Source organism: Motacilla alba, chromosome 6, assembly GCF_015832195.1.
Source record: "Motacilla alba alba isolate MOTALB_02 chromosome 6, Motacilla_alba_V1.0_pri, whole genome shotgun sequence".
NCBI classification, from domain to species: domain Eukaryota; kingdom Metazoa; phylum Chordata; class Aves; order Passeriformes; family Motacillidae; genus Motacilla; species Motacilla alba.
In genome coordinates this window covers 6,050,234-6,076,158 of record NC_052021.1, presented here as the reverse complement: position 1 = coordinate 6,076,158, position 25,925 = coordinate 6,050,234, and the positions used below count along the sequence as shown (strand labels likewise).

The 25,925-nt window shown below is 40.3% G+C and overlaps 1 protein-coding gene across 1 annotated transcript in view; it reads left to right on the top strand.

Annotated features, from left to right (window-relative positions):
- The first annotated feature begins 902 nt into the window (after positions 1–902).
- REEP3 (receptor accessory protein 3) overlaps positions 903–25,925 on the top strand; it is a 36,691-nt gene continuing 11,668 nt past the window's right edge. Inside the window, exons 1-5 of the mRNA XM_038140533.1 lie at positions 903–1,021; positions 17,233–17,305; positions 20,942–21,018; positions 21,499–21,619; positions 22,921–23,034. Of these exons, the coding sequence (XP_037996461.1) occupies positions 903–1,021; positions 17,233–17,305; positions 20,942–21,018; positions 21,499–21,619; positions 22,921–23,034 (504 nt within the window). The remainder of the gene's footprint in view (positions 1,022–17,232; positions 17,306–20,941; positions 21,019–21,498; positions 21,620–22,920; positions 23,035–25,925) is intronic.

The window sequence follows — 25,925 nt, the reverse complement described above, 5'->3', positions numbered from 1 at the left end:
AGATGGATTAACTAAGGTTTCAGGAAGCAATCAGCTTCTCCTGCATGTCTCAGTCTGCCAGACCATGACCTTGGCAAGAGTACCTGGACTGGGTTACACTGTGGATTGTCTTGCTTGCTGTCGGGCCTTGGGCAGCAGCTGGTAAAAGAGATGTGTAATGAAAGAAACAAAAGTAACAAGGCAGACAAGCACTAATCCTTCCATGTGTATCTTCCCGGTCATCTGCATTTATGGATTAACCGCACGTAGCAGCCTGTGTGGCCCACCTAAGGACGTGACCTTAAAGAGTCTTTGGTTCTGAGTGCTTGTCAGCAAGCATAGAGGAGAAGCACCTTCTCGTAGCGCTGCAGGGGGTGCAGGAGCCCAGCAGCGGGCTGGCCCCGCACTCTGCTCAAGGCAGGGCTCCAGCCGGTGTCCCGGGGTGACACAGCGGCCTTAGCCAAGCCCTGCAGCGCACGAGTGGCTCGGCACGCTCCGGGGCAGCAGGCCAAGCTGAGGCGACTTCAATATACCACACGGATGTTTCGGCTTACAAAACATCCTCTACAGCATTGCGAGCGCATGGGCAAAGACCAAGGCAAGGGGCGAGCATCCCACAACTCTTATTGCTAGAGTTGGTCACCGGGTTTCAAATAGAGGCGGTGAGACGGGGAGAAAGGTGCCTTACTGCAATCTTAACGACTTTTATCTGTTTCTTTCTCTTCCGGGCGCTCTGCAAAGGCTGTATCCGTGTGGCGGTCTAGGATGGACGCCGCTGCAGCTCAGACGGGTCCTGGATGAAGAGGCAGGAGCAGACAGACGCCTTGCCCCGGCTGCCGGCCGCGATCCCCTCACGGCCCGCCGCGCTCCGCCGCCGCCCCGCCCGCGCGGCCGCAGGGCGCAGGCGCGCAGCCCCCGGGCCAATGGGGCGGGCGGGGCGGGGCGCGGCAGCGCTGCGGCCATTGCGGCCCGGCCGGCTGAGGGGACGCGTCGCTGCCGCCGCCGCCGCGATGGTGTCCTGGATGATCTCCCGAGCGGTCGTGTGAGTGCCGGGCTGGGGCTGCGGGAGGCGGCTTATTTCCCGGGGTGGGGGTGGTCCCGATGAGCGGCGGGCGAGGGGCGGCGTCCCTTTTCTCCTTCCCCCAGCCTCCTGAGCCGGGTGCTCTGCGCTCCCCGCTCCCCTTGGGGGTCTGTGTGCCTCAGAGTTCCTGTGCGCCCAGAAACTCCCGCAAGACCAGCACCGGGGCTATGGTTGCCCATAATGTGTGTCTGCTGCTCTCAGTGCATGTTTCCCGGGGCTGCGGAGCCAGCCAACTCGCGCTGCTTGTGCCTGTCACGCACAAATTGCAGCCGTTGCTTGTAAATTGATCCAAAGTAACCTATAAAATCTCGTAACTTTCCCTTTTTAACTTATAGCAGAGTTGAGAGGACTGGAAGAATGCGTGCGCGTGTGAGATGGCGGTCTGAGTGTAGGTTATCAGCTGAAGAGATAGATTGGCAGTGTTGTTGTGTACTGCACTTCATAAACTCGAGTTGTTGAAAGCCAAAGAGGCAAGCATTCTCAGGAGAGGCTTCCTGTTACCTGTTGTGTAAGTTCTGCTTGAGAAAGAGTGAACTGCAGTGACACCTCTGATTTCTTTCATAGGCATTGTACTGTTCCTTCCTGAAACGATGAGTTGTTGTGTTAATTTTGAATTATAGTCCCTCATAAAGGTTGAGTAATATTTGGGTAGCAGAGTCTTCCTCATGCTCCTTGCTGGACAGCAAGGGTAGTGACTCCGGGGTCCCCAGTGCTTATTTGGGTCGTTTGAGCTGAGCTTTGCTCTGTGTGATTTTTTGCCAGGCAAATGAAGTGAATCTGCTCACAAAGCAGTCTAGCAAACATCCGAATTAGCATAAAGTATGTAGCAGCAGTGCGTGACCCACTGCAGGGTATAAGAGGATTGTCCTGTTTTGTTGGTGACAGATATCCCCCTTAAGCTGTCTGGTGTAATTTCATCTGAAAACTTGGTCAGGTTTTCTCATACTTTCTCATACTGCCACGTATATTTTCCTGCTGCAGTCCAGCCACCTAGATAAGGAGCGGTCCTTCTCCCTCTTCCTGCCGTCCCTGAGACTTGTCACATAATTGCAACTTGCAAAGTAGAACATCACGTTCCAGAATTGGCAGAGGACGACAGAGGTTTGGAAGAGAGTCTGTGGGAGGAATTGCTGTTGGTGCACTTTGCCCGTGTGGTCTTCCCATAGGCTTTACACGGTGCTGTAGGCAAGAGGCATACTCTTGCTTTTCTGTACATCAGATGGAGCTGCTCAACCTGTTTCTGCTTTATTACATAAGAGCACCAACCAGAGAATTCTCATTTTTACTACTTAGACTGTGTTGGTTTGGAGGGAAATGGCAGCAATGCTGAGTACCTTCATTTCTGATGACCAGATTCTTCTGGAGTTATTTGGGTTTTCCCCTCTGAATTCCTAAGGCTTGTATTTGCATAAGTTCAAGTCCTCTACGAGCCTAACCCAATAGCACGGGGAATGAGGAGAACAGCTACTGTTCTCCACAGATTTATTGCAAAAGGCAATAAAGGATAATGTCCTGTGCAGTTCTGTGGAGTTTGGTTTCCTTGTTTCCATTGGTCACTCATCTGTGTGCCCTAATTATTTTTGCTAAAAAGGGAGTCCTAAATATTATAAATAAGTCGTTTCTACCTTCTTGTGTCCTTGTTTCCTAGATGTGGGATTTAAATAGTTTGCCAGTGTTCAATTTCTCAGGAAGGTGAAAATGTTCAATGAGAACTTGGACAGCTTTGAGATTATTGTTTAACTTTGCTAATAAAGCAAAATTCTTGTGGAAACAGAAGGTGAGCAGTAGCACAGAAGTAGATGTGGTATGACATGAGAGGTATTAATTTCAATAGTATTGAGAATGTCCTCCTTGTCCTGTTTTCTCAGTGTCCATTATCTTCCTTGTTTTGATCTGTTTTCCTCTGGTTTCTTCCCAGCTGTACCTATTTCAGTGACTTTGAGTCTCTGAATCATGTGTTTGGAGATTGGAAGGTGTGTCCTATCTTTCCCGTAGAAGCCATAAGAAACAGATTTTTAAATACTGTGTAGCTGTGAAGACCTGAGGCTCTTTCTTATGTACCATTTGGATTCTGGTGTGGTGACTTCTGGTGCATAAGTCCATAGCAGCCTGTCATCTTGACTGGTGATGGAAAGGAGCAGCAGTTTTTCTCTCTGTGGCAGAGCTCTCCACTCCTGACTGACCTCTTATGTTTCAGGGCCAAAAGAGCAGCAAAAATATTAATTTGTAGGTGTGTCGCAGTGCCCTCTGCTGACTTCTGACACGGTGGGCTTGTCCTGACATGTGTGTCCCAAGCAAACTGCCTTCTGATTCAGTTTGAGACTTTGCAATTTGGAATTCATTAACTCCACTAAAATACTTTGGTTAATGCTCTAAGGACCTAGGGAATGGAGCTAGTAGGGAATTTGAATTCTTAATTGCGTGTGAATTGTCTGGAGGAGTCATGCTCGGGAAACAGGGAGTGGTTCAAATTCGCTGTTTCACATAATAATCTTCAGCAGAACTTTGTTTTAATGAAATCTTTTCCCTTTGCTCCATCAATGCTATTATTCTTGAGTATTTAAACTTGTCAAATACTTTGTATTAATTGCGTGTCTTTACGTCAAGAAGCAGAAGACTTGAGGTGCACAATTAAAAAACATCTTTCCATTTTCCAATTCTGTGTCAGTTGGGTGCTGTTGTAGTAAGTATAGCTTGTTATTATTTCTAAAACACACTGGCTGTTGCAACAATTTTTGGAATGTTTACTGCGGGGTTTTTCCTTTTTTTCACGTAACAAAGCCAACAAAAAGATAAATTATTTCATTCAGAGTCTCAGAAAACTTCTCAGAGTGGCACATCTTGTTCTTAGTCTTTAATGGTGGAAATAATTTTTTAGATTTGTGACTGCCCATCTTGTTAACTTCAAATAGAGCTTGTGCCTGACTTTTCATCCGCTTGGATTGCTCATTCTTCTCATTTGTAAGGTCTGAGTGCTTGTGTACACATCAGTTGCTGAGACAGTATTTAATAGTAAACACACTGAGTACTTGTCAGTCACAGCCTGGTATGGATGAGATCAGACCATCCTCTTGTGCCAAGCAAAGATGTGAAAGCATCCTAAATACAAAGTAGATGGCCATTTTGTTCTTGCAATCTGTTAAAGCAGACTGTCTGCTGTAATCTGTTAACTTTTTCCCTCCTCACTTCAAAATGAAAGTTCCCCCATCTGTGGTGCTTTGCAGAACGCTCTCTCCCTTCATGTTTAAGTGCATGGTTTGTTTCCAGTTAAGTAGGTCAGCAGTCATGAATGTTGGAAGGAAAAGTTGCGGTGCTCCACAGAAGGATGTTTTTGTGCTGGGTACTAGTAGTTAGCTTTCTGTTTGCTTGTATTTGTAATGTCTGTCTTCTCCACCCTAAGCTTAGAGCCTTGCAAATGTTCCTTGAATCTGATATTAGATTATACTAAGTGCTTTAAGCTGGACAAAGACTGTCTGGGGGACACAGGCGGTGACCTGAAGCTAGGTAGTAGTATTAGTCTCTTTCAGCCTTTGCTGCTTTACAGATTGCTGCTGTTTCTTTAATGGCATTATCTTACCCTACTTTTGTTGCTTCTGTTGTTGTTTGACATTTCCAGATGTCCAGCTGCCCCTAAAATGACTGTATATCTGAGAATGGGTGGCTGAAGCCATAGCTTCAATGTTGATTGTATTCTTGTCAGGAATACCTGGCTTAGCATGTAGATCATATTTCATGTAACTGTCTATGCTTTGGCAATAAACCTAGATCGTGTCTTGTTCTTGGAATACATTTTTTTTTTTAATTAAAAGCATAAACTACAAAAATATTTACCTCTTGTTTGCTAATCAACATGCTGTCAAACATGTCTTGGAGTGATCACAGCGCATAGGATGGAGTCAAGTAACACTAACACCATGTGTGTGGAAGGAGTAGCTACAGCTTAACAGCCTGGGCACAAGAGCCATTTGTGGCAGAGTTTCTGTGACTGTTTGTAGCCTGCTCTCTGGCACAGTGGTTGCAGCTGAAGTGTGAAGGATGTTGACTGCTGTTGGATGCTGAATTTCTGACGGTATTCTTCAGTTTACAGGCCTATAAATTACTGCTGCACCTGTGGGGAAAAAAAGAGTTGCTGTCATAGTGAGTGAGATGTGCTGCAATGTCTGTCTCATCACAGAACTGGAATGAATCAGTGACTGTATCAGTTATCCTTGGCATTTCATTGCTAAATAGATCTCACTGCCCTTTTGCTGGGAGTGGCTATCCTGTCCTTCATCCTCTCCTCATTCACTTTCCATAGGATCCAAACTCTGTGACCACTGTGTGAATCTGATTGTTTTGTCAACTAGAAAGAAAATTAGTGTTGATAGAAGTTGATCTTTTGTAAGTTGCAATGAACTTCAGCAGCTCACGCTGCTGTTGTGTAGTTGCTAGGTAAGTGCTGTGTTGAGAATGAAAGGTTGCAGGACAAAACCAGCATTATTTTAGGCTTTAGGGTATGGTTAAAGCGTGCTCTGAACCTGCATTCTTTGCTTTCACATTGCTGCTTATTCTTTCTTCTCATGAATCTAGTTCCAGTAATAACAGTGCAGCTGTTCTTAATCAAACAAGGTGTCAGATTTTTTAAAGGGTTTTCAGTTTCATGGGTTGAAATCTGTAAGCATATGTAAGTCTAGGGATTAAGTGTATTGTCCTGACAGTGTGAAAGTTTAAAATCATTTGCATAATTAAGCAGTGAAATCATCAGAACTCTTCTCTCCAATAGTTTGGCTTCTCTGTGAGGTAATCCTAATATATACAATGAGAAGTTTCTGCTCACTCGTGTATGACTTGTAACCCCTCTTAAGTTAGAACAATGCAAAATTTCTATCTCTGACAGCTTGTGAGAAAGAAGTGTCCCTACTGCTTGTCTGGCACGCCTTGCCTTTCATCAACATTTGCTCTGCAGCCTAGCTGCTCTTTTCCCTTCCTTGTTTACAGGGTGGTGTGAGTGCAGAGCCCGCCTGCCTGGGGCAGGCAGCTGGACTGAGGCTTGCTCAAAACACACGGAGCACGTCTAGAGGTGTCCTGTGGAGTGTGACATTCTTGCTTCATGGTCTTGGCATGTAGCGTGTTACAAAATGTGCTGAACCCCACACGTGTGTCCTCTGCATTGTAGATAAAGAAATACCAAGAACTGCATGATCTGGCACAAAAGGATGTTTCTAATTAAAACAACCAAACTCCACTCTCGCAGTGTTCCACAAACCCATGTCTGCTTTGAGCCAGCACGTTGTAGGCTATTGAGCACTTCTGCACCTGGACAGAACAGCTTGTCTTTCCTAGGTTTGTACTGGGAGGCAGCTCCCTGTATGCTTGTGTAAGGCTGAGGAAGATCCTGAGCCAAATTCTGATTTAAAAAAAAAAAAAAAAAGTTGCTTTGGCTCAATAATTTTAATATTTGATAGAAATCATCTCCAAAATGCGTGTAAAAACATGTCTGGCAAAGCCCTCTGTTCCAGTGTTCCATGTGCAAAGGAGGTTTCTCTGAGCTTTTTGGTCCTTTTTATTCTGCTTTTGAAATTCCAAGATTTTGAAACCTGTGAAAGTACTAGGTTTATGTAGAAGAAAATATTACATCTGCCAACAGTACAAATTCCTCTTGTATTGTCAAGACCTGCCAGACTAGATGGTAACAATTTACTCCAGGACGAATGAGATGAGGTGTGGAGGGTCTAGGCAGAAAAGGTGATTGCAGGTTTTTTGCTGACCAGTATGATTTCAAGCACGACTGGCCTCAGTGGCACAGAACAACCAATCTGACAAGAAGGTTTTTTTATATGAGGGAAATAAAACACCCCACAGAGGCTATCTCTGCACTAAGCTTCTTGTCAGCCATCTCTGTTGCTTTACTGCTCGGTTTATCACTGACAAAATAGTAGGGCGTTACTTCTATTTCTCTTGTGTTTCCTAGCAGTCTGCAAGCATCAACATGGAGGTGGGTTTAACTAGATGAATGTTTGCCCTGTGTTTATCATCTTTGGAACATTACTCATGCATCCCGAAGACAGTTGGAGCTTGTGTTTGATGTTGAAAACTAGGTGCAGTTTATTTCAAAAGCCTGCAACCTGGCTTTAAGTGCAAGGATTTCCCAAGCAGGATTTTTCCTGATAGGAGAAGCCTGACATAATGCTGTACTTTTTTGTGTTAAAGCTGTTGGAACTTCCAGTGCTCAAACGGGAAAATCAGAAAACAGTTTGTGCTTGTGCCTTCCTACCACTGTCTGGTTTTGTTATTTCCTCCCCCCACCCTGTTTTGTAACTCATTGATCAAAATTGGAAAGGAGAGTCAGGAAGATGGTCACTAGCTTAAAGAGATCCTGATTAGTTTTTAAGTGTGGTAACATTACCTTAAACTAATACAAAAACCCCAAAGAATTATCTGCTAAAATATTTTTTTTCCCCCAGATTAGGATTTTGTTCTGGAAGGCATCATTGCCTTCATAGATGTCTAAAGGCACGTCTAGGATTACTCAGTTGCAGTGTATTTAGTATTAGAATGTTTTAGAAGCTGACCTATTCAAAATTTTCAGCTTATGATTCACTTGGAAGACACTATATCCACAGAAACATAAAATATATGTTTTACATGACTGCTTTGGCAGTCGTTAATTTGCTGTAGTTGCAATGTAAGCAGTGTTGGTTTTACTATTCTACTTACAGAACTTTGAGGGCTAGTTTTTCTTGCCTAAAAGTTACCCTTGAATGGCTGAGACAAAATGAAATTTACATTTGTATTGAGAGCATAATGTGAATTGGGCAAATTATCTTACATTTGCATTTGGAAAATAACATTTCTGCAAAGGCACACATTTCTTTTGTATCTTCTGTTTTCTTAGCCCATTTACATATAACCAGTGGAACATGACTGTGTTAACAGAATTCTTCTCTCAGAAATTTTTTTTTTGTTAATCAGCATAGTGTGCTTTATTTGTTTTTGACAGCAAACCCTCAAACCTAACCCTTAAACTAATTAATGCACGAGTCTAAAAAAAAACCCCGTAAATTACTTGGGTTCAAAAGGGAGGATATTAAGATTCTTTTAGCACTGTATTTTTGTTACTAATTGAACTGCATGAATAAGGTTGATAGAGATTCTGCTTGTCAGCCTTAACTTGGTGTCCAGCAGAATCTTCAGGGTTCTCTATGTACCAGGTATAATTGAGGAAACACGTTACTTGGGAATCACAAGTCCAGATGCTGCTTCAACAGCATCTGCCAAATACAAAGTTCATAGAAGCCTTTTCCTGTGTGCAATGGAAAGGCTCATTCTTTGAATGCTCTAAGAGGCTTCAGAAGTACATTTCTGGCTTATAAGATTAACAGAATTGTTTGGAAATCAAGGACCTTTCGGCAAAAAATTAAAATGTCCGTAACTTTGGATGATTAAAAACTAAACCACCAGCTGTCTGGGGTAGAGATAAGACATGCTTGCTTTCACTTCGAGAGTTGGTGTTATATGGTTCCACTTACCGCTTGGCTCAGATTGAGGTATTTTTGTAGCATTTTTTTGGGAGAGGCAGGACATTGAGGCTGGTCTCTGATGACACCCTTGGGTTCAAGAATGTGTAATGATTAAGTAGGACCTTTCTGAGCCTTTGGGTTATGAAGTTCACTTTTCTCTCTGGAGACACCCAGACAGATTAATATTCCCCACAGTGTGACCTATAGCAGCGTGGACACTTTTTTTTTTTAAATGCTACCCATATGAATGGGTGGTTACATGCAGTGTGGTTTGCCTTACACTAACAGACGGCTCAAAAATAAAATGTGGATTCCCTTGGAAAAAGCAGAAGTAATTTTTATTTGGGACTACTCCTATTTTAAATGCTAGCTCCCTACCCTATAGCCAGTTATTTTGATGGTGATTAATATTTCCAAAAATAGAGAAGATACTCTTAGAACAGCAAACAATGACTGTGGATTTTAACTTGTGAAATTAGCTCAAGTCTCTAGCAGACTTGATGTAGAGTGAAAACCAAAGCTGAAAAGGTAAGAATCCAAGTGGAAATCCATTTTTTTTGACTATGGCATTTGGAGGTGGTAGAGGGAATGAGCCTAGGCCATAAGTGATGGCCAAGCCTGGAAAAGGAGCTCCAGTGGATTAGCTAGCTTTGAAGCCACTTGTCAAAGCTGAATAAAGCTTTAGATTTGAAAAATAGTTGAGCATGGGCATGACTTCAGAGTCTTGAGAGAATCTAAACTCAGTTTCCTCTAATATTGGAGATAATATTAAAGTACTGATTTCCTGAACCTACAGTTTAAGGATGGGGTTCAAGCATCAAGAAACTTTCTCCTTAGGCAGCCGCTGAGACAATAGAGAAAATAAACACTTTATTGCAAAGATTTGTTCCCATGTCCTGCAGTTGAGACTTATGTCTGTCGTGTGTGATTATACATGGTCTTCCCATTGTGTCTTCTATAGCTGGATGAAGGTGATATAACTCAGGGTAAATATGCCCAAAATAACTTCAATAAATAAAAAGCTGGCCTTGAATCCTTTTGGGCAATCAAATTTTTTGTTCTTCCCACAGCAGCAAAAGAAATTACTGCCACTTAAAATAGTGAGTTATCTTGTCTTGGGACTTGCATACCTTAAATGAGTGAGGCTGCTTTAAAAATTAAGTACAGTTGCTGTAATGAGAATGTATTCTGCTGGGCTTTTTTGACTTTTATTCTAGGGTGATGTTCATGTACTTTTGGCAGAGTTTTTTTTTAGTTTACCATCACCTGCAGAACTTCTGTCACTTAATTAGTATTGCTGCTCTTCAGCTGTGCTGCGTTACTGCTCCTGTTCCAAATTTGTGCTGGATAAAATATTATCTTTGTATGCAAATCTGATTGTTCCCTGGCCGTTTCACCAGGACTGAGACCTCTGAGGCTTCCAAGAGCTGAAGCTTTAAGACTGTTAAACATGTTTTAAAATGTGCAGGACTTGGCAGTACCAAGATGAGTCTTTGCTTTGTTTTCTTTATGCTAGCTTTGGTTCTCCAAACATCCATCTAACTTTCCTTGCTTCAAAATGTGGCACAGAGCAGAGAAACCTTTGAGAAGAAGTGGCTGCTGGCTTGACACAAGTTACTGAAGTTACTGTACTGAACAATTCTCCAATATACCATATAGATTGCAATGGAAGGTGTTTTAAAGTGTCTTCTGGATTCTTCTCCTTGATATGAAGGTTGTCATGTTCTTACAGAGAAATAAAGACCTAAACATTTGTAGAAGCTTCCAACATAATTTTGAAGGCACTAGGCACAAAACGAAGTAGTATAAATAAGAGAGCTGGTAGTTTTTAAAATTAAATTTATGGAAGCCAAGAAACTACCAAGTGTATTTGTAACTTTAAACCTCATAACAAAACGAAACACTTCATTCTAGATCTGTAATGTTCCTGTTAATCTTGTTCAGCACATCATCTGCATTGAATTACCCGTGTCTTTTAGGAGCTCTCAGAAGCATCCTAAATGGAGAGGATCGTGTTGCTCATGAAAACTGCATGTGTAGGTAGTAGTACCTCCAAGAGCAGTAAGTGTGAAGAACTTTCTCCAAAGCAGGGAAGCTCATAAGTGTGTTTCTCTGTCATCTGTCAATTACCTTTATTATGTAAACTCTTGATGTGACAGTTTCTTTGAACATGCATGTAGGTATCAGCTTTCATCGTTACACTTATAATTAAGACTACAATTTTTAAAACCTTGTTTACCTGCTTTATGAAATAAGTTTATTCGTGCATATACTAAATGAAAATAGAAATTATCTCGTGAAAACTAGGCTTGGTTTGATGTTTTTTAAAAAATGAAAAATAGCAAATTAGTCAATTTGTTTCTTCTGACATCTTTAATCTAGCTGTCAGTCCCTGCCAGATTGTTAGAAGAAAAGCACAGTTCAGTACAAGGACACATCTTTTTCTTTGATCAAAGTCATGTGCAAGGCTGTCTTAAAAGCTGAGAAGTCCCTATAATTGTTCCTAATTGTTGGCTATTTCTCAGTGTTCAGTTGTGCTCCTGCCTGATACCACAGCTGGCTGACATGGGGCCACAAATGCTTTGCTTCCAGTGGTAAGAAGTCTTAGCAACAGGGAAATCAGAGATGATTTCATGTATTTGAAGAAAATTACTTACTTGAGATTTAAGTAAGTGTGAGCAGCTTTGAAAATGAATACTTCTCCAGCAGGGATGAAATTTTGCTATTGAGTTTGAGGTAAGAGGTGGGAGATTTAAGTTCTCTTGCAAGGGTTGTTCTATGTTTGAAGGCATTCAATGTTTGCTCTTTATCTCGAGGAAGTGCTGCAGCTGGTCTGGTTGCAGTTCCTCGTGTGAGTGCTTGGAAGGTGTGAGCTCACCTGGGTGCCTGCCCGTGGTGAAGGCTGTAAACAGGAAGGAGTGCCGGCATGGGCAGGGCGCTATTACAGCAGGAGTCAAACATGTATCATGAAAGCAAGGGGTGAATAGGTGGGCATGCACAGAAGTGACTAAGGGTTTTATAACAATTTCTATTTGCCTTCCACTACTAGCTTTTTGGAATTTTCTGTACAGCTGGGTTTGTTGGACCTTTTGACTGTGTTTTGAGCAGGATTTGTTATCTGTTTGGCATTTTTTGTTGGTTTTTTATGACATGGTGATGGTATCTCCAGATTTATGCCCTTCTGTTAAAATATACCTAGGCTATCCAGCAGCACAAGAAAAAACTGCTCAGTTGTGGACACAAGTTTTGGCACTGTCTCCAGGCACAGGTGCAGATTCTTTGAGTTAGAATGATACCCAAATGGCTTCTCCTCAAGTACTTCTGCCCTGTACAGGATCTATGTGTGAACAGGAGGTGAGTTGATTCACAGGTTTTGTGTACCAGTAATGCCCTGTCAACTCGTGAGAAGGGTGACTGGGAGAACTATGTTAAAACTCTGATGCAACGTGACCATGTGAAAGAGTTTCCAGGCTGACTCATTGGAGAGGGTAGCCTGGATTTTGCTTCAGGAGTTGTTTTTTAGCTGTCCCTTGCTCCAGACTGCCCCCCCCTTGAGGGGGCTGTTAGAGCCCATAAGTACATCAGCACTTGCACACACACTCCGGTGCAGAACATCCCTTACAGAAGAGAATTTTTTCTAATTTTTTGTTGTGCTCTTTTTAGACTTCTTGCAAGGTTCAGACAGGGATATCTCCATGTGGAGACAACTTGAAGGGTTATCTGGCAACCCTAATTAGGGGTAGATCAATGATTAGTCCATAAACATGAGTGGATAGGGTACTTGTAACCTAGAGCTCTGCATTGGAAGAAAGGCTTAATTGTACCCTATCAGACTGCTTGCAATTGTTATACTTGGGACCCATTAAATAAAAGTTCCTGGCATAGAAAAGTCCCACGTTTTTGAGGAATCAGTAGGGATGTCACTTTTCCTGTTAAAATTCTAGGGTGGTTTCTGACTGTTTGAGTAATTGCCTTACTATTGGTTATGCTGTGCTTTGGAAGAATCTGGCAGTTGCTTTGGAGAATTCCAGCTTTCTAAGTTGGAAAGTTAATAGCTGCCTTGCTCTGTTCAAGAATGTGCTTTATTCAGGTCTGTCAGTGCTTCTGGGTATATTCTTTAACTGTTAAGGCATTTCTGTTCTCTGGCTTTTATATTCTGGTCATGAGAATGCTATGAAGATTTTAACAGACCTGTTTCTGATTGCATTCCTGCATTTTGGTAACTGCAATCTGCTAAAGGAGTTGCTGAATTTAAAGTTCACTACTGTTGGCAGACATGTTCTTTTAATAGGATTTACATGATTTTCCCTGCTCCTTGCCCAAGGCAGGGCGGTTGGAAGAACCTTGAGGGATTCAGGAGCTGATCCTTGTGCTGCCCTGTCCCTGTAGCAGCCTGGTCAAAGTGTAGTTTTTGTAGTTACTAGAATATGTAGTGTTTTACTGTAGATTGTGTGGTTATTGTGTATCTGAATAGCAGAATGGAAGTAAACTCTGTCAGGTGCTGGACAGAATGACTTTGTTTAGTGTAGTGCTTTTCAAAAACGTCCAGGACAAAAATGCCAGGGCAAGCTTTTGTTTGTCTGGACATGTGAACTGTAGCTGGTTGCTGGCTTAGTCTAGAAGTCAGTACCTAGCTGTAACACTCAGGGGGAGGGGTAGGGCATGATTTGAGAGTCTTGCTTTTTTGGCAGCGTGTTGTGTTTGTGTGTCAAGGTTTTACTCGTATTTCTCATTTTCCTGCTCTGATTTGATTTGTAATCGATTAACAATCAAACTACCCAAACCGGGTTGGCAATTGCCCATGACAGGAACTGGTGAGTGATCTCTGTCCTTATCTCCCCACAGCCTTTGACCTTTTTGTTGTATTTTCTCTCCCCTGCCCAGCTGACGAGAGGAGTGACAAAATGGCTTTGGTGGGCACCTGGTGTCCACCTGGTGTTGGGTCAACCCAACACATGCAGGGTTTTTGGTTTTTCCCCCTGAATAGGATTCTTCCACGTACTCCTTGTGCCTTATTTCAAGCTTGAGAGTGCCACAGAGGTGCATAGCTGGTCAAACTTAATCCATAACTATAGCCTCATCGCTTGGTAGCCAAAACAAAAGGAGAGCAAAGTCCAAACCGCTGATCTTTGATGGGAGTGGCTTGGAAGTATATGGGCAGTCTAAGCAAAAATGCTTCTGCTTTTCCAGTGTGTGCTGACTGAAATCCCATTGGTAAGGCATATGGCTCTATTTGCCTTTTTTACAGCCAAGAACAGCCAGCCAAAGATTCAAGCGTTGTTCTTTAGATTTTTATTCTGCTGTTTAGTTTTCATTAGCAGACTTCTTTCAGATGAAATCTTGCTTAGGCTGAACTTGCTAACCATATGTGGAATAGTAATTATAGTTCATCCAGAAGGAAAACTCTATTACCACCACCAGACCATGTTTCTGCATAGATAGTACAGTGTCATCTACATTACTTCTGGTATTTCCTTGTTGTCTGACCAGCTCTTAGAAAAAACTTGGGGATGTTTATGACAGGAATGGAAGCCGCTCCTAATGTAACTGGGAAACATTTAGTATTGAGAAGGGGAACTGGGCATGGTCAGCAAAGCAAGGCAGTGTATCAGGTGCATGGTTTTGTGGAGGCATGGACGATTCTTTTATTCTCCAGCCTGCCACTCAGGGGTGCAGGTACATATTCCTGCTGTAGATGGACACAGTGTCTGGCTCTGTATCAATCTGTGGAGATCCTCAGCCTTTAAGTGAGTGGACAAATGGATGTCATGTCTACTACAAAATTTTTAGGCAAAGGGAATTCAGTGAATGGTGCTGTCTCCAAAGCATTTCATACTAAAAGAGTTTCCTGGATTGCTTTAACTGTTAGGTAAGGAACAGAGAGTGTTCCCTTTTTGCGTTTTGCAGGAACGAAAGAATAAAGTGTCAAACACTATTCCATGCTTTGGGCAATACTTAGACAATATGAACAGACTGACCCCCTAAATGCATTGTTGTTAATGCCGTAGTGTTTGAGGAGTCTGGATGCAAATAGTACTTTTGAGTGGCTTTTATTTGTGTCTTAGTTTCTTTTCTTTTTAGTATTTTTTTTTTAGAACTGTGGCTTTAGAGTTGTTTACTGTCCAGGTGTAATATGTTCAGTGCCAGAGCAACATGTATACAGATGACTGATATTTCAGTTTTCAGTCAGATGCAAACTTGGTTGCTTTGCTCCATAAATGAGCCTTCCAAGCAATTATTCACTTTGAAGCTATTAAAACTGTAACACCATAGATTTTGTGGTAATAAAGGCAGTAGGTTGGGTTTTTTAAAAATACAGCTATATGGATATGCAAATTCATTGTTTTATTCAGATTTAAAGGCTCTTTGATACTTTTTTCTTTGTATTTTTATTTTAATCTCCTAATATATTTGAGAAACATTTCTCTTTACATGAGCAAAATGTTTGTAGAGGAGGTGTCTGTACCAAAAATGGAATGCTGTGGTAGCTACTGAGTCCAGCTAAAACCTGAAATAGCTGGGCTTACAACTGGCAGTGAAATTACATTGGTAAGCAGGATTATCCATGTATCTACTAATAATATAAAGTTAATGACGTCACACTCAGCTGAAATCTGTTCCCATCTGTGGAAACTGCCTTTGTTTTTGTCTGCTCCATTCGTGCAGTGTGCTGATACTCAGTGTGAAACGCAAACCACACTTTGAAAAATAACACTCGAGCTTTTCAGTTTGAAAAGCCATAGAATAATTGGGAACATCCTTAAAGCAGTTGTACGGTTTCTGTAGAACTATCAGAGGATGGATGGGCTTCTCATGTGTAGCAGTAGGTGTTGCTGACATCTTGGAGCTCTTTGGAGGTGTGGACCCAAAGAGGAAAAGGATGAGAACATGTGGGGGTTTTGTAGCCATCAGTGCCCAGGCTTCCTGCTGTTCCTGCCTCAGTCAGCTGCAGTGATCTCTTTTGCCAATGTAGTGATCCATCGTGCATAGATGGAAGGTAAAAGGGAATTTGCTGGCCTTCAACTCACTGTTGACAAGCTGGCTTTTGGCCTGTAAAATTGCCTGGTAGGTTTTAACTCAAGTCAGAGGAGTTTGCCTGTGTGAAGAAGATCGTGGTGCCAGAGCTGGCAGCAGCATCGTGCCACACTTTCAATGTCAGCTCTGGCTGTAAGGAGATAAAAAATTTATGGTACTGGTTCCTCTTATTACTGGCTAAATGTGCTGATGTTTTGTTTTAATCCTATCTACCCACTTCTAGTGAATGAACAGAAGTTTTTCTAGCACTTCCACTTTACAGCAGTATTGAAAGCACTAGTAAATTATTATATATTGGTGTATGTTTAATAAAATAGTAACAATATTATAGAATAATATAATAATGATATGTTGTGTTAACCACTGCACTCTGTAGTTTTAAAGTGATTTCTAGAAAAATTCTTTAAAAGAAAATGTGGTTACTAAAATAGGTATTTTTTAAACTCCTAATTTGTCTAGTATTGAGTAACAGATTTCTCTAGATGGGAAAAACTAGCTACCTATCTTGTGTTTCATATGCTAGTGTTCTTATTTAACTTGAGGTCATCTTTAGTTTTATGATAGCCTTACTGCAGTAAGATTTCTGCTTAAGATCAGTTGTTTCTGAAGAAGTGTTCTTAAAATTCTGTTTTGTCCCAGTTCATGTTTATAGCAGCTTGAGAGTGATATGTTCAGAGGATAAATTGCTATTTAAATTTAAAAATACTTTTTTTTTTTTCCTTATAGAAGTGATGCTACCTGACAGTAGAGTGAGTGGAAAGGTGTAGCTGAAAAATCTGTAAGGTGAAAGACTCAGGCTGTTTCCCTTTCATATGCTTCATTGCAAGGCACATGAGCAGGCTACTAATAGTTATTTAAATAACTTTGGAGTGCTGTTTTTAGAATTAGAGAGAGGTGCATAGATTACCAGTAAGTTGGTAGTGGTTATGTTGTTCAGGAACCTCTTCTGTATCTTCTCTTTGAACAAATCATTTCCACCCTTATAAAGTCTATTTTATGGGTTAAAGGATGAACAAAGGCTTTTCTTATCTCTGATACTTAAGGGAAGGTGAGAGACATTAGAGCTGGTGTGTTACTGAACAGAGTTTTCCACAGGGACAAAAATCAATTCAATTAATTCCCGCTTTTCCTCCATTTCTGAATATTGCTGTTGCAGAGTTCTAGCAAAAGGAGATGAAGTTTTGCAAGTCAGCGTTGTCTTAAAATTCTTTTGGAAAGAAACTTCTGATAATCTGATAAAAGGAGATGATTGTGATTAACTACTGATAGGTTCAGAGGCCTTTCAAGTGTGATAGCACTGCCAGCACTGTCTTCTGATGTGGACAGGCTACAGGACTGGCTTTACTTGTAAAAGAACCAGAACAACTGGTTTTACATTACCTATTAGAAACAGCCTTACAAAACACTTTGTTGTCTTTAGGGCATACACCCTTTTCTGTTCATGTTGTTCTAGTTTTGCCTATCATGGAACTTCCTCCAAGGAACATATAACACTGATTTTTTTTTAATTTTTTTTTTTTTAATGCTAGAGAGCAGGATTTTTTATTTTAGTTGGCTGCATTGTTCTACTGATGTATTGTCACTGTTTTGTCATATACTGTGTAACAGATCCTGAAGGCTCTTTCTGCTTTCCAATAGGCTGGTGTTTGGGATGCTGTACCCTGCATACTACTCATACAAAGCTGTGAAGACAAAAAATGTGAAGGAATATGTAAGTCTCATTCCTTTTAATTGTTTAATTACACGCCTCTGCTGATAGAGATCTGTGACATTTTCATTGTGTAATAAATCATGTGAAAGCTTGAATTGACTGCCTTACTGTTAGATACAACACCTGTGGGACCCTAGTGGTAACGCTCTGATTTTGTTTGGAGGGCTAAAGTTGAGGTATCTCATACTTTACATAGTTTTATGCTGAAACATGTTAAACACACTATGCTGTATATAGGTTTTTTTTAAAGAGTATTTTTAATGTAAACCTTGAAGTCTTGGTTTCTATTTCAGCAAAGTACAAGAAATAATGCACTTTTAGGCAGGGGTAGAATGAAAGTTTCCTAATTCTGCCAACACCTCAAGTATAAATATTGACAAACTGATTCACAGTGACCACTAGAAGAGCAGCAGCAGCTTAATATCATTGTATGGAGCTCAGTAGGGGACTCAGAATCTACCTGACAAAAGGTTAGTTCTTGTTAATCTATTTTTCCTAAAAGAGGAGAAAAAATGTAACCAGGGAAGGAAAAAACTTGGTTAAGGTGGTGTGGAGGAAAGAACCAGAACAGACAGAAGAGAGAGGTGGAGAAAAACGCAATTATAGTTACTTCAGTTTTTAATTAAGCTATTAAATTATTGACTTGTCACTGTGAGCAATGATGATAATCATGAGAATGTTAACCAGTTGCAGTCACAAGGAGCTTTAGTCACTGTGCTGCTTCCCTGTTTTAAGAGACAGCCTGGCTTGATTTCAGCAAACAACCTGTCCTGAATCCTGGCTTTAACTTGGCTGCTGACTCAGGGCGGGGTCAGGGCCATCAGTTACTCTGAACTTGGCAGCAGGAGCTGTGACCTAGGGCTGTTGTCTGATGTGTGATGTCTCCACTTTGTACCTGGTTGTAGTTGTAGACTGTGGTAGCTGTTGTTCCTCCCCTTGAATGTCTTAATTTAGTCTGATCACCCTATCAAGGCCTCAAACGGCATCATATTTGTACTTCTTATTTCTGTGTACGAGCTGATGGGAGCTTATTTGTGAGATAGAGCTGGTGCCTGCCAGAGCTAAACTCATGGGAGAAAAAAAATCACCAAAACTAAGAGGAGAATTTTCTCTGTCTCATGCTCGTATTACTCTGTCAGAAAAGTCCATAATGCAAAGAATTTATAATCTGCTTTTCCTCCCTGCTTCTTCAAAACTGATTCACTGGCTAAGTAGGGCATAGCAGTTTCCAACCAAAATAAAGGAAATCACTCTAAGAGGTTACCATTGCCTCTTGCACTGTGTTTTCTAGAAAAAGAGAAGTAATATTTTAGAATGCTGAGATATTTTTCTCACCTCAGTTGTCCAGTTAGCCATGACCTGTCTTTCTTGGGCATCCTTACACAGGATCCCTGCTAGTAGGGCCTGGAGTTATATTTTTTTTCAGTTCTTTTAGTGTAAACCTGTGGTCTTTGAACTGTCTCAGAACTTGCAGTCACATACAAAATATTCATGGGACCAAGATGAGTAAGAGCCATCTCAGTGACTTTTTCATTAGCAAGGCATGACAGTGATTCATCAGTGAATTATCACTCCATTGCTGGTTGGGTTCACTGTCCAGATAGGTCTTAGGGATGATCCATGGCTGTCATTTTCCCAGCTGGGTCATTTTCTTTCACAGGAAAGGGTTTAGATTTAAGTGCAGCTTTCCAAATGGCACAGGTCTGCTGCCATTCACATTATGGCCCAAGCACAACTTCCTTTCCAGGGTTTTGTGTGGCTCAGGAGCCATCTATGTTGCTGAATTGATAAGAGCTTTGTAACAGTAAAATATTTTACCCAGCCACTACTTCCTCCACTAAAAATCAACCGAAAAAAAAAAAAAAAGAACAGACATCTTGACTTCTTGTGTAGGTCATGATGCAGTAAATTGGTCAAAGATTATTTCTGGGGGAAAAAATGTTGAGCTGACGATGGTAATTTAAAAGACTTATGGAATTCAGTGCTAAAAATTAGAATCTGCTTTTGAGGAGATTTATTTGTTCTTGTAATTACCCTGGTTTAATGGAGTTGACTAAGATATTTGAGGCCTCTTTTTTTCACTGTATTGCACCAAAGTACTTGAAATAAGCATCTGAAATGTAGTTTATAAGTCTGAACAGACTAGCCTTTTCAAATCCTGGCTTCAAAATCCTAACCTGAAAGAATGTGCTTCAGACAGAGCCAACAAAGATGAGCTTAACACTTGGATGCTGGGAAAAAAAACCCCTCAATGAAACAAATGTGTAATCACTCTTTTAACGTGAAAAATAAAACTCAATCAAAGCTTCTGTTACTTGAAGTAGAGGACAGTGTTCTGGGTGGTGTGAAATCTGACCTCCCATTTTTCATGTCCTTTTTTCCTGTTTCCCTGGTATGAAAACCCCTCTGAGTCACTCAGGTTCATTTGTCAAGGATACTTGTGGTACCTACTGCATTAGTTGTACTAGAATATTATTTGTGTTTTATAGGATCTTTGCCCAGTCCTCAGCAGGACTCCTGGCAGATCTCATGTGCCCTTCTGCAGGGCTTTTGTCACTGTTCCTAGCAGCCCAGGAGAAATTCCATTTCCACTGTTGTTCTTGATTGGGTAAATAGGTGTTGATTAAAGAAAAAACAGCCTGGATAAGTCATTTTGGGGAAAAATACAGTCTTGTGTGGCATCTTAAAAATTGCATTGCATTATGCTTAAGTTGATGGGGCAAGGTTGGATTTAATTTTGTTTTCATTCAGGTGTTGACTCAGGTTCATGGAAGGGTCACCAGTCTAAATGTCACATGGCCTGTCAGCAGTGACTTCAGCTGTTGTGTACATTTGTCTTCGTTTATTCAAGCCTAAAATATCTAAATCCTCTGAGAGACTGAAGTGAAGAATGTTATCACATGACTGAGTTTCTTTTCAAATTGAAGCACAGAAAAGCATTTAAGATAAATGGGTCTCAGGTTCTGACAGAGGAAGTGCTTTTAAACTATAATACACATCCATGAAATAGGCAGCAGTGTATCATTAGGTTTTGAGTAGTTATTTAAATCCACTTCAAAAAAGATTGTTTTAAAAGTGAAGATTAAATCTGAGCCACATCCTCTGTGGGAAGGTGTGTGTGTATATATATCCTCCCTTCGAAAGAGAGTACCATGAATTTAGGGCTCAAACTAGTCTCTAACAATTGTGGTGGTTTTGTTTTATTCTTTGCTTGTTTGGTTTTTTTGTTGTTTTTGTTTGGTTTGTTTTTAAATGGTTTTGTGTTGTTGCAGTTTTGTTTTTTTTTTTTTTTTCTAGGAATTTAAAGAGCATGTGGATGTTCAGTTTGAACAAATAACCAGTGGTGGTTTGCAGTGACCCATTTTGGAAATACAGTGCATTTGGCATCTGATAGCTTAGGGAAGACAAATGCATGGGAGCTATTTCTGTAGTATTTGTTCTGAAAGATGTAATCAGCTTAGGCAACCAAATTTGAGCAAATGCTCAAGAAAAATGAGTGAGTCTCTGAACTGTTATAAAACAAGCTACTGTTGAATGTCTTGCTTTGACAACTCTGAACAAACTGTACAGTGTATAGTATATTATGTGCAAAGGTGAAATCCAAGCTCTTAGTGAAGGTGGTATTTTGATTTCCAGGTTCGCTGGATGATGTACTGGATTGTGTTTGCTCTTTATACAGTGACTGAAACAATAACTGACCTAACAGTCTCTTGGTAAGACCCTGCCTTTTATGAACTCTAGAGGAAACTATGTGTGTTTCTGATGGTTTTTGATTTGTACTGATTTATTTTGTATAAAGAAGTTGTGTTTGAGGAATAGCCCTTTTTACAGGAAAATATCTTGGTGCATAGATGAACTGCATCTGTTTTCAGGTTTGCTGTACACTGTCACTTGAAGTAGGGACTATAACATCTCCAGCTTCACTGTAGAACTGAACAGGGGAATGGAACTCTTAAAAGGATGGCCTAGAATTTCATCTAGAATAAAGTATATTATCTGTTGTCATTTCTTAAATGACAGTAGCCCATAAATCCATAACTCATTTAATTTTTGTCTAGTGTAACTTCTTGTCTTTGAATAATCCTATATGCTAATAGAATTGTGGTTTTTTTAAACTCTCTTCATAATGACTAATTACTGTGCATTTTCTTACTGCAGTTGTTGATTTTGTGCAACCTTTAACTTGTCTGTAGGTTTCCACTGTACTATGAACTGAAGATAGCTTTTGTTATCTGGCTTCTTTCCCCATATACTAGAGGGGCAAGTTTAATCTACAGAAAATTCCTCCACCCACTGCTTTCTTCTAAAGAAAGGGTAAGAAATTACTTCTCAGATTTTTAATGCCTAATATGGAAACACCATATGCTGAAATAAAAGCTGTTGCTAGATACACTATAAAAGCAGAGCAGCTTGTTACTGTCTTGCCTGGCAGCATGAATTTGGACTAGCAGAGGCAAGTGCACATGACTGTCCATGTCTGTGCTTCTGTTCAACTTGTCTCAGCAGACAAGGTCCTGCTTCCTCCTGCCGTGAGAGCTTGGTGTTCCCTGCTCTGCTTGAGGCACTCAGGATCCCAGTGCAGTGGAAGTGATGCAGCTTGACTTTCTGCTGCCAACACGTGTGCAGTACTCTCTGCACAGAAGTATCAACGCAGCTTTACTAAAAGCTGTTAATGTTACCAGTTTTTTCTAGCATAAACTAGTAATAACACTTCTCAGAATGACTGACATCGATGACTTTTTTTTGGTTTGCAAACTGACAAGATAAGAGGAGAGACTTGTTACTGAGTTTTAAGATCAGTCTGCAACAGTAAATACCCAAACATAAAAACAGCTAGAAGACGGTTAGCTTTAGTCCAAGTATGCCAGGGACACAGCTCTGCTTAGCTCTTTTTCAGCATCTTGTTTGGATGTGTGGAAAGAGCAATTAGCAAAGGTGTGAAGACAAGCACTGAGAAACCTCACACTACAGAAAATAGCATTTCTAAAGGTCACTTCATAAGGCTAGACTTGGCCTTTATTAGGCAAAGCAAGTAGCTGACAAGATTGCCGCTGATAGGAACAGTAAGGTCATCTTGACCTTCTGAAGGTTGTGCTAGAAACGATTTGCAACTTTGTAAGGTGAGGGGATACTTCCCTGTAGTCTGCAAACTGCTGGGGAGTAGCTTACAGACTTTTATGTTCAACTCCAGGCATTTACCAGAGCTGGAGATAAATGCCATGACTGATTGTCCTTGGTACTTAACTGTTTCAAAGCTGTGGCTTTGGAAGTTCTTTGTAAGTGGGCTCTACCTTTCCAGGGAGCTCATGTTAGATGATGTTATTTCTTGAAAAGCTTCTGTCCCGCAAGTTAAGCTTACTCTCTGTAAGGAGCTTGTTGCAATGTTTCTGAGCTGTACAAAAGTGATCTACTTTACCTTCTTGTTTGACCACATATCATCCTTTTTTTAAATGAGAGAATTGTAATGAGCAAAACATCTGAATACAAACATATCCCATTAAATATTTTCTTAAATATTTCTTCTGTCTTCCTTTACTGATGGAAAAATAATACTGTGGAGTAATTTTGCTCTCTTATGAACAGCCTTCTAAAATTTAAATATGTTTTGCTTTTAGGAGATTGATGAATACATTGTCCAAGCCAAAGAAAGAGGCTATGAGACCATGGTGAATTTTGGAAGGCAAGGATTGAATTTGGCAGCAACTGCTGCAGTGACAGCAGCTGTAAAGGTAAGTTTCTGCTTGCATTAATTGCTTTGGAGTTTGATCTAGAACAGTGCAGTGGTACTGAGGATCTATCACTCTTACGTAAAAAAGGTAAATTCTGCAAGTGTACTGAAAACCTGGGACACAATTAAAGGCTTGCAGCCCTGTCCTCCTCACACTATGTTTGTTGGTTTGTTTGTTGAAGATGGCTTGCAGTTATTTCTGGGATGATCAGATCAGTTTACTCTAATTCAAAAGGTACCATTCAGTTTTCTGTGCAGGCTTTTAATAAAGATGATCATTGTTTCTTTTCTGTCTCTGTTGTGCTTTCTTGTTGATAAACAAACTTTTTAAAGGATTTCTGGCTTTTCTGCTGTTTTTCTCCAATCAACCTGAGGTAATGCCACAAATGAATTAAGGCATGAAAGACTACTACCATGGTTAAAAATTCTCTTGACACAATTAACCTGTTTGCAACTTGTTGGGTGAATTATTAAATTAATATACTAAGCATAAGCCTGCCTACTGGTGTTTAGCATACACTTGCTTTGTCATGTGTTTTCCATTAAATTATGGAGAAATCTGCTGTTTTTCCCAGATTACCTTCCTACAAAAACTCATCACATTCAGTATTTCAGAGAGCTCTCGGTTTAGGAGGACAAAATACTAGTTTATATGTAAGATTCTAAGCAATTTGTGCACCACTGAAAGGAATATACTTCAGACAATGTGTATCCTACCTAATAGTAATTTAAACCAAACCAAAAAACAAAACAAACAAACCAACCAAAAAACAAACCAAACCAAAAACCCCACCAAAAAAAGAAAATAAAAAAGGTGTATATCCAAGTGAAATCACGGGTTTAAGGCAATCAGGATTAATTTCTTCCTGGAATAAATGGAGGCATTGTGCTCATAGTAACAGCACCGAAAACCTGAACATTGTCAGTAGATAACAGAAGACAGTGTAGAGATCCCTGGCTGTCAAAGCTGAGTATGTACAGCTGACATTTAGCTTAAATGTCTGGACTGCTATGTGAACTTCCTGCATTATAAATAAAAGACATTCCTAAAACCTACATTTTCACATACTACCTCAAAAAGCTTTGGAAAAGTAGTCATGCATATCTTGTTTGTTCATTTTCTCTCTTTTTAAAGATACATGTGGGTGGTAGCATTATAACTTTTTGTTTTTAAATATGGTCATAATGAGCCTAAAATACTGAGAAAGTGATTAAATTTGATCACTGTAGGGGTTTTATTGTTATTCAAATTCTTAATATTGCCTTAAGACATGAAATAATTTAGAATGCAATAAAGTGCACCTCCAAAGGAATGAAAGTATCCAAAATGAAAATAGGTTATTTAAATAAACCAAATAAACCCAACAAACAAACACCCAAAGTGCTCTACCAGGAGAAAAAGTTTAATTGCTAAATGCTAAAATGCAAATTCTTTGTATTACAAATTTATTACAATAAGCACCTGTAAATATCTTTATGCTTTGTGTGTGCTCCTTATGTTTGGCTGTGGTTGGATATTTCCTTGTTAATTTTTAGGGTGTGACAGTAATATTGTAAAATAAGTAACCACCAGTATCTCCTCCCACTTTCTTCTGAAATAATGAATAACTTTTTCTGAAATGTCTGTGTTTAGATTTCATTGCTATTCAGCTGTGACTGGCAAGATGCCTGCTCCATTTGTTAAAACTTGTTAAACATGCTCATGAATATTTGTACGGAATTAGTTCAGTGCAGATCAGATGCTTGGGAAAAACAACCACCACAATACCGTAGGCCTAAAATAGGCATGATTTTTAAACAGTATGAAAGAGGAGACTCGCTGACAAAAATCTTTATTTTGGCACGTTAAGCCTCTTGGGTTTGTCATTCCAAAATGCTGAGCGTGCCTGCTCCATGCAAGCAAATGGACACAATGCATGTGTTCTTGATTTTGTTCCCTGTTTTTCAAGAGCTGACTGCTGCCTCCAGCAGGTGAAAAGATTATCCCTTCACCAGGAGCTGGTCAAGCATGCTATAGGATTTCAGGAACAGAACTGTAGTAGTGGGATCAGTCTTGATGGGAAAGAGGGCACATTGTCATCACTGTTTTTTTCCCCTTTTTTTAAATAGAGCACACATGCTTATTCTGACATAGCAGATCTCAAATTGGGAGAGGGGGAGAGGCTAAACATGCGTGCAAGGTTAAACCTATGTCAAAAGACACTAAAATGTCCAAGAAAACTGCTTATGCTGCCTTTAGGAGGGTGTTAAAAGTGGCTTGAAAACTTGCTGAAATAGTTTGAACATCAAATGTGGGAGAGAATGATTTTCTTCAAGGGTTGTCAAAGGAATAGAGAATTACCATTAAAAGGCTTCTTGGCTCTGTTAGGGAGGTTGGAGCAGCCAGCCAGGTCAGTCTACTGAAATTTGACATAGATTTAAAGCTGCTCCCTTAAAGTTAAATTTAAATGTATTTGGCAGGAGTAGTGGCTTATAGCTTACATTCTCATACTGATATTTTTAGCTGGTAGTAGTTAGCCACTGTTCATATAAAATGTAGTGTTTTCAAAACCTGCTAAATAGCATACATCAGCAAAATAAATTGTGTTAAATTAGCATGCCAGAAAACAAATCTTTGTAAAATCCTGATTGTGGGAGATTTAGAGATGAAAGATAGTATGTGTTAATTTTTTCTTTATACTGAACAAAATTTTTATTAGTAAAAGAATCAGAAACAGGATGCCTCAATAGCTCAGTGGTTTATGGAATCTGGGGAAGTTATATCCACAACACTTAAGTTCCAATGATATATCTCATACTTTGATGTATCTGCTTTTGAGGCCTTCTGAGATGATGGTTACCTCTCTGTTTCAATTTCTGCCAATCCACAAATTCAGATTTCTTGAGCTGCTA